This window comes from Zosterops lateralis (assembly GCF_965231275.1).
Source record: "Zosterops lateralis genome assembly, chromosome: 16".
Classification (NCBI taxonomy): Eukaryota; Metazoa; Chordata; class Aves; order Passeriformes; family Zosteropidae; genus Zosterops; species Zosterops lateralis.
This window is the reverse complement of record NC_139776.1, coordinates 14860060-14872407: the sequence shown is the minus strand read 5'-3', so window position 1 is coordinate 14872407 and position 12348 is coordinate 14860060. Positions and strand designations below refer to the sequence as shown.

General features: G+C 41.6%; 1 protein-coding gene across 4 annotated transcripts in view; it reads left to right on the top strand.

Moving 5' to 3' along the window:
- Positions 1-8237, top strand: part of RBL1 (RB transcriptional corepressor like 1) — a 28941-nt gene extending 20704 nt beyond the window's left edge. For 2 of the 4 annotated variants that reach the window (XM_083873139.1, XM_083873141.1), the window contains 6 exons: positions 989-1165; positions 2548-2619; positions 2803-2887; positions 4613-4779; positions 5180-5362; positions 6095-8237. In XM_083873139.1, coding sequence (XP_083729265.1) covers positions 989-1165; positions 2548-2619; positions 2803-2887; positions 4613-4779; positions 5180-5362; positions 6095-6265 — 855 coding nt within the window. In that variant the 3' untranslated portion in view covers positions 6266-8237. Of the gene's footprint in view, positions 1-988; positions 1166-2547; positions 2620-2802; positions 2888-3861; positions 4780-5179; positions 5363-6094 lie in introns of those variants that run through there. The other 2 variants (XM_083873140.1, XM_083873142.1) reach the window with 2 other exon arrangements.
- The last annotated feature ends 4111 nt before the right edge of the window (positions 8238-12348 follow it).

Below are 12348 nucleotides of genomic sequence, written 5' to 3'. Positions count from 1 at the left end.
TAAGGTGCATCTTAATATAAAAAAATAATTTCTGGAAACACTTGTAAGCCACGTCCTTTGTCCTTTTACCAGTGGCAGGCTGTTTCTCTGAGAAAGGATTAAGAATTAATCAGCCACCTGCCAGTTGGGAACGTTGCATTTTGGAAGTTTTACTCTCAGCTGGGGAGTACTTCAGGTGTAGCCGTGTCTTTGACTAACCATGTCATAGGCAACATAATTCCTTAGTTATAAAGAAGAACTAAACCCTTGATTTACATTTGTCTTTAAATTTTGACCTTCCATTTACAGTGATCATCATACTCACAATGATAGTTTTTCCCTACTCTCCTTTCTTGCTCCCATTCAGAGAGCAAGTGAAAATGACATTACCAATTCCTGCTTTCCAGCATGAAGAAAGTACCTAATTAGTTAGTGAGGGATATAGTGTAGAAGCTATAGGCATAATGTTTTTAGGTGGATTTTCTGCAAGTACTAGAGATTCAACAGCTGAAGAATGGACAGCTTAGTCTTTGAATCCCAGAATTACAGAATGGTTTTGGTTGGAAAGACCTAAAAGATCAAATCATTCCACCCCCTGCCATGAGCAGGAACACTTTCCACTAGACCAGGCCCCATCCAGTCTGGCCTTGAACACTTCAGGGACAGGGCAGCCACAGCTTCTCTGGGCAACCTATGCCAGGGCCTCAGCACCCTCACCGGGAAGAGTTCCCTGCCAGTATCCCATCTAACTGCCCTCTGGCAGTGGGAAGCCATTGGCACCCTTGATCCAAGTCCCTCTCTCTTAGGCAGTGGAAGAGGCTCTAAGGCCTCTCTGGAGCCTTCTTCAAGCTGAAGAACCTCCACGCTCCCAGACCTCTCTCATGGTGTTCCTTCCCTCTAATCATCTTTGTGGCCCTTATAGAATAGCTCTCCTTTGAGGTCTTTTACTTCTGCAGGCCAGGATAAGCATGTTTGGCTTCACTCTTTACTGTGTGTCTTTTCCTTCCAGGTGTATCACCTGGCAAGTGTGCGCTTGCGTGACCTGTGCTTAAAACTGGATGTTTCCAATGACTTGCGCAGGAAGATATGGACGTGTTTTGAATTCACATTGGTTCATTGTGCTGATCTTATGAAAGACAGGCATTTGGACCAGCTCCTCCTCTGTGCTTTTTATATAATGGCAAAGGTAACGTGTAGTTTAAAAAAATTTGTGGAATTCTATGTTCAACTGAAAACATCAGGTGTGTTCAGCCTTTACAGTTTGACTGATTCATTCATGTCATATTACTGGGGGAAAAGGAAGGTCCTTCCAAGAAGTGGATGAAGTCCCAGTATGTTTTTTTTCTTTGTTTTGCGTATCTTAGCTCACTGACTTGTCAATGGAAATTCTTGACAGAGTTTTTCTTCTCTCCTTAAGTGCGTTCACAGTGAGCACTGGTTGACACAGACAAAGCACTGTGTGGTCTTACTGCCCTGTATTTGTTTTCTGTCCCATTTGTCATCTTGACAATCTCTGTAATCTGAACTAAAAATTCCATTACAATTACAGAATTAGGCAGGTGCAGAAATTTACAGGAGCAAATTTATATAAGATGCTTTCTATTCCCAAAAATCCTTCTAGCTTTTGATGACTCAGGCTGAAGAATTAAGGTGGTGGCCTGTTGTACTTGATTTCTTACTCCATTTGCCAGCTTTAATTTAAGGTGGTGTTAAATTGGATTATGAAACTGGATTATTGGTTTGACTCAGACTTGAGCTGATGGTTACAGTGTCCATCAAGCCTAATTCAGACACAAAATTCAGGAGGCTGGATTACCTTTTCTTGAGAGCAAATGAAGAGGGGCATTATGTGTGGAGGAAAACTGATGTTTAAATTGTGACTACCTGTGCTCTTAACTGCAGCATGTGTTAGGCTCACCTGATGTCAATACTGATAGCAAAGCCATTTAATAGTCAGTGTTCTGTATTTTATCATGTAATTTGTCAATTGTTTTGGGCTTATTTTATAATACAGGCTTTTGAATGCTGTCTCCACTGCAGTGTGAGGCCTGACAGCTTAGCCAGAGACATTGATACATTGTCTTCTGGCTCCTAGTACAAAAACTGTTCTTGTCTGCTCTTAAAATTAGAAAATTATGACTGAAAAACAAAGCACTTTAACAAATGAGCTATTTTGAAATAAAAAAGCAAGGTGAAATTGCATGTGTGTACATACCTGCCTAATGTCTTGTTCAGGATTTCCCCACTTTCTCTTTAGAAAAGTTAAGGGATCCAGTTTCCAAATTCACAAAACACATTTTTGACTTTATAATATTTCCTTTCTTTAATTTTAAGTGTCACTGGAAAGGAGTAATGCATAAGCATCATAAGTAACAAAAAGCTTTAGTAGCTAAGAAAGAAACAAGGAATTCCTGAACAAGAAAAATCTTTATTTTCATGCTCTCATCACCAGAGATAAATTTTAAAATTATATGTTTATAGCAATACTCCTCAAAAAGCTACATAGTGGACCTGAGCAGTCCAGCCTTCATGCTTGCACTTGGTCTTCAACAGCCTTTTCTCTTCCAGGTAACCAAAGAGGAAAGAACTTTTCAGGACATAATGAAAAGTTACAGAAATCAGCCACAAGCAAACAGCCATGTAAGTCAGTAGCATTGCCTTTACTTTCTGGAAAACTCAGAGGTGTTTTTTGAAGTCTTTGTGCTCATAAGAGAAGTCAGATCCTCTGCAGTGTAATACTTGTTCCTGTTCAGTTGGATTTCATCTAGTCTCCTGGCTTCCTTGCTTTCCTTGATAGGAGTGTTTTTCTCTTGTGTCTTGTAGGTTTATAGGAGTGTCTTGTTGAGAAATACTTCTGATGATGTCCTATTGGACAAAAATGCAAACTCAGATATGGAGATGACAGAAGGTGAGTACAGCAAAGGAATCTGCTCTTTTCAATAACGTACTTGGGGCGTTTAAAGAAGTGGACTGTCAAGTAATAAGAAGTGGAGCAACTTTTATGGTTTTAAGTGTATTGAAGAAAAATAAATATATTGTTGAAAAAGAAACCATCTTGTAAGTAGCTCTCCTGTGTATTAGATATGGAAAATACACTTCCTAGTTGGAAAGAATGTTTAATATCATTTACTTAAATATGGTTGCTCAGGGTGGAAGTATTTTCTTAGTATGTCAGTAATACTGTAGTTCTTCTTGGATGGCAATGCTGATAACAAAGAAGAATGAAGATAAACAGTACCTGGAATATTATGATGGGGTTTTTTTAATATCGCCTATTCTGAAGACTGAAGTAGGGAGAGCTTGTTTCAGAAAATAAAAATGCTAACTCTCCAGGACCACCATTTCCTTATATTCAGGTTTCTTTTAAATAGGTAATGCTTTCTTTGCTCTGGGTTAGAGAAGAAAAGGGCTAAGAGTGGTATTTGAGAAAAGCATGAGAACTGTGCCATTCCTGTTTTGAGTAACGTGTCAGGAAAGTGAGAGATCACAAGCCCATGTATGAACCTATTAGGAGAGCAGATCATATATGAACCCATAAGCAGATCTGTAGACAGGACACACATGAAATTTAGTATGTTCTTTGTGGCAAATTCCTTCTGAGTGGCATTCATCTGCCTTAATGAGTTCTAGAGCCATTTTTAAAGGCCTGTTGAGGGTTCTACCGGGGTCATGGAAAGTGCTGATCTCATCTAAATCCTGTATAACACCTCCACAAGTTGCTGGATGACTTGGAATATCTGAAGTGACACTGGGCTCTGGTATTTTGTCAAACAAATATACTTGGTTATAAAGTTCTTTAGTGGCTTTTCCTACCAGACTTTCTTCAGTTTATGGATTCATGTCTCCTTTACACAGTATTAACTCCTGCTCTTTTGACACCAGTTCACAGGAGCTGTGCTTGTGTTGTGAGAGAAGGAAGGCAGACAGACAAAGGAATCACTTATGGGTCTCAGCTGGAGCTTTTGATGTTTGTCTCAGTGCACTGATTGCCAGAGACTCTATTGTGCGTTGCTCTGTTTTACCTGGCAGACAGCAGAATGGAGGAGACATTGAAGGTTGTATTCAGTAGCACTTCAGCTTTATTAGGGGAGAGCAAACATTAATATTCACACAACATTTGCTGTGTGGCTGCCGCTTTTCCCACAGACCACACCTGAAAAAATGGTGTCATGACTGCCTTGGTGCAGATCTGTGTTGAGCACCAAGTTTTTCTTCACTAGCTGATCACAAGAGACTTTCAGAGAAGCCAAAAGCTGGGAGCTATCAGACTGCTTTAAACGTAGTTTTAAGATCAAGTAATGGCTTTGTAGCACTCACCAAAATAAACATGGAACAAGGGGTCAGTTGTGCTACAGTTTCTTGCTACAACTATTTCCAAGATTGGAATAAAGGTTGATACTGGCCTTTTTAGCCATAACCCACAAGCCTGCTCACAGCAATTGGTAGCTCCTCCTGATGTTCATAACCACCTGCAGCATACCCTGCTCCTGGCTCAAGCACATTTCTCGAATTCTTCTCATTGACTGGTCAATTTATGGACAAGTTCTTGCCAGCTGGACATCATAAGTTCTATTCTGAACTGCCTGGTTTGCCGATGGTGTAGTTTTGAAATCTGAAGCTCTCTTGTTGTTAGACTCATCTGTGAAAGCTGGCAGCTCCTCGGGACAGTCTGCAGCAGAGAACTCGAGTGAGTCAGAAACAGAGGAAAGAGGAGATCTTATTAAATTTTACAATGCAGTCTACGTAGGAAGAGTAAAGTCGTTTGCACTGAAGTATGATATTACAAACCAGGATCATGTGGTAAGTAAAGTATTTTCCAATTTATATTCACAGAGTCATTTTTCCTGGCAGTTAAATGTATGTCAATAACTGTGTCTTGTCACCTGGTGTGGGTCAAGTCAGATAGTTGGAGGTAATGGTAGGAGCACTTCCTTTAACAGCCTTTCAAAACAGCAAATGCAGATGCTGCTCAGTTTGCAGACCCAGTTCCAGCTTCTTTACATCGATGCAAAACCTGTTTGCCTAAATGCCTGTGGACTGTCTCTGTAAGGCATCTGGAAGATGAATTCTGTTGCTTGATTGTTACTTGATCTTTTGTTTCGCTGTTGCAAGACAAATACTCTAAAGAAGACCTGGAAGTGTATTAATCTCTTCTGTGAAGTTCCTGCTCTCAGGATGTTCTGATTCAACTGCTGTGCAGACACGTCTTTTCTTGCAGATGGAAGCGCCTCCACTGTCGCCGTTCCCCAGCATCCGGCAGCAGCCGGCGTCTCCGCGGCGCATCTCCCAGCAGCACTCGGTGTATGTGTCGCCTCACAAGAACGGTGCCTGCCTCACACCTCGAACTGCTCTGCTCTACAAATTCAATGGCAGCCCCTCCAAGGTAGAGAGAAAAACAAGGCTGAAAGTGGTCAGTTTGAGAAAGGTTAATTAGTCTTCTAATCGGGATGCGGTCTAGTGCAGTTCTGATGTGTTATAATGAATCTCACTTTGAAAGGTAGAATTCTATATGTAGACTCCATCACTCAGAAGTGCAGGATAACCTGTTCTCTGATATTTCAGACACACAGCAAGTTTGACAAGGAGTTTACAGTTTACCATGTGGCCAGAGTGTTATGAGCCATGTGTAAATGTATCAATCTCTGAGGGTCCAGTCCTTGCAGATTGGCTTAAAATAATTTTAGTGAGACTGCTCTTCAGAGGTGTTTTGTAAAATAAGCGGTTTAATAAATGAAAAATAACAGACATTACAGAAAACAAAAGAAAAGCCTTGCACAGGTGTCTGAGAAAACCTCTGACACACTGCTAGAAACACTCCAAAAAGCCCCTTAGTTCCTTTGTGCTCCTTCCTAAATACTTAATGTTTTAGGAGGGACAGTTTGGCTTGCTGCCAATAGGGAGAGGTACAGGATTTGAAGAACGGTGACAAGATTCAGCCTGCTCTTCTCTCTTGGTAGTGAGCCAATCATTGTCAGAAGGATATGGAAGGTTCTAGGCAAACTTGCTAAAATGTTAAAGGTAAACTGAAACTCTTTCTTTATACAGAGATCCTACTCGTGGGTGGGGTATGCTTTACTACAGTCAGAGTAACTCATTATTTTTGTCTTGATTGCAGAGTTTGAAGGACATCAACAATATGATAAAGCAAGGTGATCATAGGAGTAAGAAGCGAGCGATAACAATTGACAGTGACACTGAATCCCCCACAAAGCGACTCTGCCAGGAAAATGATGATGTTCTACTAAAACGTCTGCAGGATGTTGTCAGTGAAAGAGCAAATCACTAAAAAACTTCTGTTTTCTGTGGGATCTCTAAGTTACGGAGCTGGATACAGCTGTTGTGCTATTTATTTCTTGGTTTTGTATATAGACAACTGCCAAGTTCCTTCAACACTGAACTTTATCCTGACTTCCACAGGGTGCATAAAGTAAGAGCTATGTAGGGAATGCCAGTGATCTTCATTCCCAAAGACCACACTGTGCTATAACTTTCTCTGAGCTGTTTTAGCAAAAGAGTGTTCTGTGAAAGCCATACTGGCACCTCAAGCCTCATTTGGAGCATCATGAATATTGAGTGTAACTCAGCTTGTAATACCGGTTTTATTGTTGGAATGAGTGATAAAATAATGAGTTAAATCAGGGAAGTTTCCTCAAGCTTTTGGTATTTGGAGAAGAAACTTGCAAAGTGCCTTATTTGAAAAGAATATGGAATTTTATGCATTATTTTACTGTGGAGTAACGAGGGAGAAGAAATTATTTAGCCTCAGGAAGAGCTGAGCAGTTTTGAACTGTCAGAACTTCTGTTAAAGTGTAGGTTGTGACATGTATCTGTACTTTTGCAGTAACAAAGGCAATAATCTAAAAATACAAATAGTGGTGACTTAGGTTGGACTCTGGTAAAGCACTGAGATACAATTCTGTGAGCCTGATTTCCCTTTCTCTTGAGCCAGTAGTGCTCCACATTGGAAGCAGCAGAGTAGCCTGCCCTAGAATGCTGTTCATACAGATGGCAGCTCACCCGTGAGGAAATACAGCTGAAATCAGCAGCTGGGGCTTGGCCATCTCAAAGCTGTTCAAATCCACAATTTCATTTAACAAATTGTATCTCTTTTATTTTTCCTGAAGACCTTTATCCTGTTGTGTAGTATCTACACTGAGTGTAAGCCCATCACATAAGGAGGTGTATATGTGTGAGGGTTTATAACTGTTGAAGGTTTGGATTCACTGGAAAAGCATAAATTCCTGGATCCAATTTTTGTGACTGAGTTTTTAACGCTAAGGATTTGGTAGGATCTATTTTACCAAAATGGAGAAAAGTCAGGGTTTATTCATTACAGTAAATCAGTAGTTTGATCTTATCTTCTAATTGTATTTAATGTTAGATCCATAGAGAAACTTCTCAGCACTGTAATTTTCAGTTTCTGTGTAACCAAACTTGGAAAAAAAAAGAATGATTACATAGAACTTATTTGAGGGGCTCTGTTCCCTTCATTGGCTGGGTAGGTTAATATGTGCTGTAAGAGCCATAGCTCTAAGGGAGAACAGTGCCATGATTTTAAGCAGCCTCAGCTAATGAATCGAGTCAGCAGTGATGAAGGAGAAATTGATTACTAAGTGTAGGTGTGCAGGGACACTACTCAGCAAGGAGTAGAAAGTTTACACACTTGGTTTTGAGTTGTTAACTACTTGAATATTTGCTTTTTTAAAAAACTTTTTTACTTTCAAAAAAAGGTGCTTGCCTATGGAGAGCTGCAGTATGAGGAAATGGCCATGCAGTAGAGTAGGTATCATGTAGATATTTAATTTCCTTTAATTTTATTCAAGTTTTAATGTTTGTCTTCAGATTTTGAGATAGAAAGTGGAGGATTGCAGCCTTTCTGGATAGGAAATGTGTGGTTAGGCATGACAGCATCAGTCTTTCCACAGTATTGTGTGATGAGAATTTAGGGTTACATCTCCTGGAGATGTGTACAGATCTCCTGGAGTCTCTGCTCCCACACTGTTACTGCCTTCTCTGACAGTACACAACTGATGGACCCAAGATCCTTATTAACTGCTGTTAGGTGTAGTTTTTCTTCGTTAGGAAAATGAATGTACTACAACTGGATGCAGTTCAGAATTATTCACCTTTATAGGTGATCTAAAAACTATTTTGGGCTTGTTGAACAGCTAAAACAATAGCTTACATGGAATTTCGTAACGGTTTCAAAGTGCCTTCCTATGTAAATCTGTATTTTATAATAAACAACTAAAAGGTATTTTAACCTATATTGCTGTATTTCCTGTTGTTTTGTTGTGCTAGTTCATTAAACAATGTCTTCTATGTATTTTCTGTAATATCAAAGACCTTCATCATTTTTATGCTCCCTCAGATTTCTTTGGGATTTCTTTTTCTGTTTGAATTCATAATATTTCATGTGTTTTATCTGAAGTTTCCTCCAGAGGTTTCTTTACTGTTTTGCATTTCAGTTGGGTGTGGATTCTGGGAAAAGGGGAGTCATTGCATGAAGTCACCAAAAAGCACCGAAAGGGAGAGAACCCTGCAGTGATGTCTCTAAGCACTGCAGGCATGAGCTCCAGGTGCTGGTCCTGGCTGCCTTGCTCCCAGATGTGTTTCAGAACCAGCCTTGGACAGGTTCCAACCTATGCCAGCTGGAGTCATGCTAGTTTTGTCACTCCAGGTAAGCATAAATGTGGCATGAACTCAGTTTTTCAAATAACTTGTTCATCTTCTCTATGAGGAAAAAAGGTCCAAATTGTGCAGATTCTGCTGCAATGACTTCTTTGTTGCCACAGCTTTTGTTTTAAAAGACTAATCTGTAGTTCATAGAATCACAGAATTTTGGAATATTCTAAGTTGGAAGGGACCCACAAGGATCACCGAAGTCCAACTCCTTGCTCTGCACAAGACACTCCAACAATCATAGCATCATAGAATGGCTTGGTTTGGAGAGGGCTTTCAAGATCATCTTCTTCCCCACCCTGTGCCCTGGGAGTGTTGTCCATGTGCTCCTGGAGCTCTGGCTGCCTTGGGGCAGTGCCCATTCTCTGGGGAGCCTGTTCAGTGCCCAATCCCCCCTCTGGAGGAAGAACCTTTCTCAGATATCCAGCCCTGTAGGAGCATCTGGACAGCAGGGAGAGGGAACTCTGCAGACCTGAGACACTCTGAGAACACGTGGTTTTATTGCAAGGGTCGTGGGTAAAAAGGGCCTGCATTCAGCCACCAGCCTCGGCTGAAGGGAATTCCCAAAGAGAGAGGGGGAGAGAGAGCAAGAGGGTAGGAGGTAAGAGAGGTGGCGGGGGTAAGCAAGGTAAGGTAAGAGAGTGAGGACCTTGTTATCAACCATTGTATCTCCTTTTGTGTTGAATATTCTAATTTACAGTGATCAACTCGCTGGAGATACAAAACCTACAGACTTTGCATACAGCCCATGAGAACTACTCTGTTACTATATCACCCTCTATTCTAAACTCTAAATGTTATTCTCTTATCTACCTTTCCCCCCCCACCCCGGTTACCTTGGTTGGGCTACACCCTTGGGTCACTTGGTGTCCCATTGTTTGTTATCACTTAACCTATCTCCCAGTTAATCACTGTCTTCCTGCCTGCCATGCCTACATCTCAAAGCTGGCTTTTATTTCTATTTCACTCACAGGTTTTATATTTTCAATATCTTTTTCCAGGCAATCATATTTGTAAGCTTTTCCTGTCACATCTTTCCCAACACAGCTCGACCCTCCCCTGGCAGAGCTCAGTTCCCTCAGGTCCTGTCCCTGGTCACAGGGAGCAGAGATCAGAGCTGCCCCTCGGGAGGAAGCTGCAGACCTGATAAGGGCTGACCTCAGTCTCCTCCAGGCTGAACAAAGCAAGGGACCTCATATGGCCCTGTTTAACACCCAACTGGCTGCTTTAGAAACTTTCACATAACCTTGTGTAGTTGTCTGCAAGCAATGTATTGTTTTAAGAAATTTTCCCAACTCACATAAATAGAGGCTTCTTCGTAGGATATTTTAGGGGAAAACCCTCCCAGCTGAGGGCTGGGGCATGGGAAAAGTGCTATCAGATCCAGGTGTTTCTGTGCTAAAAATATAATCAAGTCATTTTGACTTGCTGATTTGGGCCTATAAAAGCTGGACTCATTTTTGAGGTGAATTTGGAGACCTCACCTATGGGTGGATGCACCACATGGGATTTTTCCAGTTGCTGGGAAGGGTTCTCCAGGTCCTTGCTGTGAAATGGGACTCCCCAGCAACTGTGGACTCTAGATGATGGTGGAGTATTTAGGCAATTGGTGATATATCTTTCTCAATCACTATCCTTTCTCTTCTATAGCAATTATTAGGTGCGTTACCTTGTTTATTTTTGCTTGTTGCTAAAGCCAAGTGTGTAGTTTTATTGATTGTATCATTTTACTTTTGTGTTACCTTAATATTCTGTCTTGGTTTGAATAGACATGTATCTGACAAGGAAGATTGGAGTTTCTCTTGGAATGTAAGCCCACCCCACCCCCCCACCCCCACCCCCCCGCTCTCTTTTTCAAATTATTATAAATTTGCAATTAAAAGGCTGTCAGGCAAAGATTTGGGAATAGGTATAGCAGTTCTTTACTAGGGATATTAAAAATACAAATGTAGTAGTACAAAAAGAATAAGCAAACAAACAAGGAATCCTAGAAAACCCTAACACAGTCAGAAATACAACCCTGTTAGTCAGTGTTGTGGTTTGAAAGCAAAATGAATGAGAGGCTCCAAGTCAGGGATATAATTTAATAAGAAGAAAGGTAAAAAGGTTAAAATAAAATAAATGCAATAACACAAAAGATCACTGACAGAGTCAGAATACAACCTGAGCAGGGTGGTGGAAGCAGTCCAGATGAGGTGCTCTTCCTGAAGCAGTGATCCTGTAGAAAGGTCTGGTAGCTCTGGTCCTCTGGGAATCCAGTGGGTAAGGGCTGCTTGTACTGTCCCAAATCTCAGATTATATCCAGGTGAGAATGCTTGGCTCCTCTCCCTGGGCAGAGCATCTCACAATGGGATGAGGAGTTGTGAAGTGGGTCCTTGATGGCCCATTAAACAGAGATAACTCCTGGAGGGAGTTACCTGTGAGTCATGGGCTAGGCGTTAATGGGCCATTAGCAGAAGACACCCCAAAGGCAGGGGCTTGGGAAAACACTGCCCCACCTGGTTTCAACAGTTCATGAAGATGGTGATAGAATAAATACTTTGTGTACATCCTACACTGCAACCCAGAACACTGGGATTGGAAGGAACTTAAAACCTTGTTCCAACTGCCCCTGCCATGGGCAGGGGCGCCTTCCTCTAGACCAGGTTGCCCAAAGACCCATCCAACCTGGTCTCAAACACTTCCAGGGTTGAGGCATCCACCACTGGATTGACTCCTGGTTGGTAGACTCCATGAAGCAGTGCTACAAACTTGCTACCAAGGAACTGAAAAGTTCACAGCAAAGCAGCTTGTGACTTAGCATCAGTTTGTTCCACAACCTCAGGTGCTTGAGCCCCATATTTACACATCAACGAGCTGAAATTTGTGTGACTAAACCCTTGCAGAGCTGTTTTTCTGTGATTGGGAACCACGAGGTATGACAAATAAGTGAAGACAGAAAAGGTCCTTGCAGTAAAGCTGCTGCAGTCCAAGTTCCTTGTTCCTCAGCTGAGGGGTAGCGTTGGCTCATAGGAGCACTGCTGTGGTGTTCACGTGCAGGGGAAAGTGGGCTTCCTTAAACCAAATGTTGCCCATTGCCAGGTGTACAAACCTTCAGGATGAGATACCACATGAGCCCTGTGCCCCATCAGCTTTGCCCAGCCTTGTGGCTCAGATGGAGCCAGGGCAGCATGAGCCCAGGCTGCAGGCGGGCTGGGAACCAAAAGTATGACCTGCCTCTGATGCACCTGTCCTCCCATGCCCTTCTGGTCACTCAAGGAAGTTTAAAAGTTTTAAGAACTGCTACGTGGGAGATGAGTTATGTGCTTATTGCAAACCTTGATTACTGTAATGAAAACAATCAAACTGAGTCATTTTTATTTACTCAGCATCTTTGGCCTTAAAACATATTCAGGTTCTTTCATCTGAGATCTCAGCACTGCTTACACATTTACAGTTTCTTCATGGCTTCATATTGTGTCCCCAGTTTCAATTTCTACCACTCCTCAGACATCAACGAAACCCCCTCATGAGTCATAAAACAGCAACACAAGAGTAATTCCTAATGGGAAATTAAAGAGAAAATCTGTTTCAGTTCCCCGAGTTGTTTAATTGCAGTCTAACCATAAATTTTTCTTGAGGCCACATCTTAGTACAACATTTGGGGTGTGGCAATCTATTATTAACATAGTGCTTATGTGTAAAGAG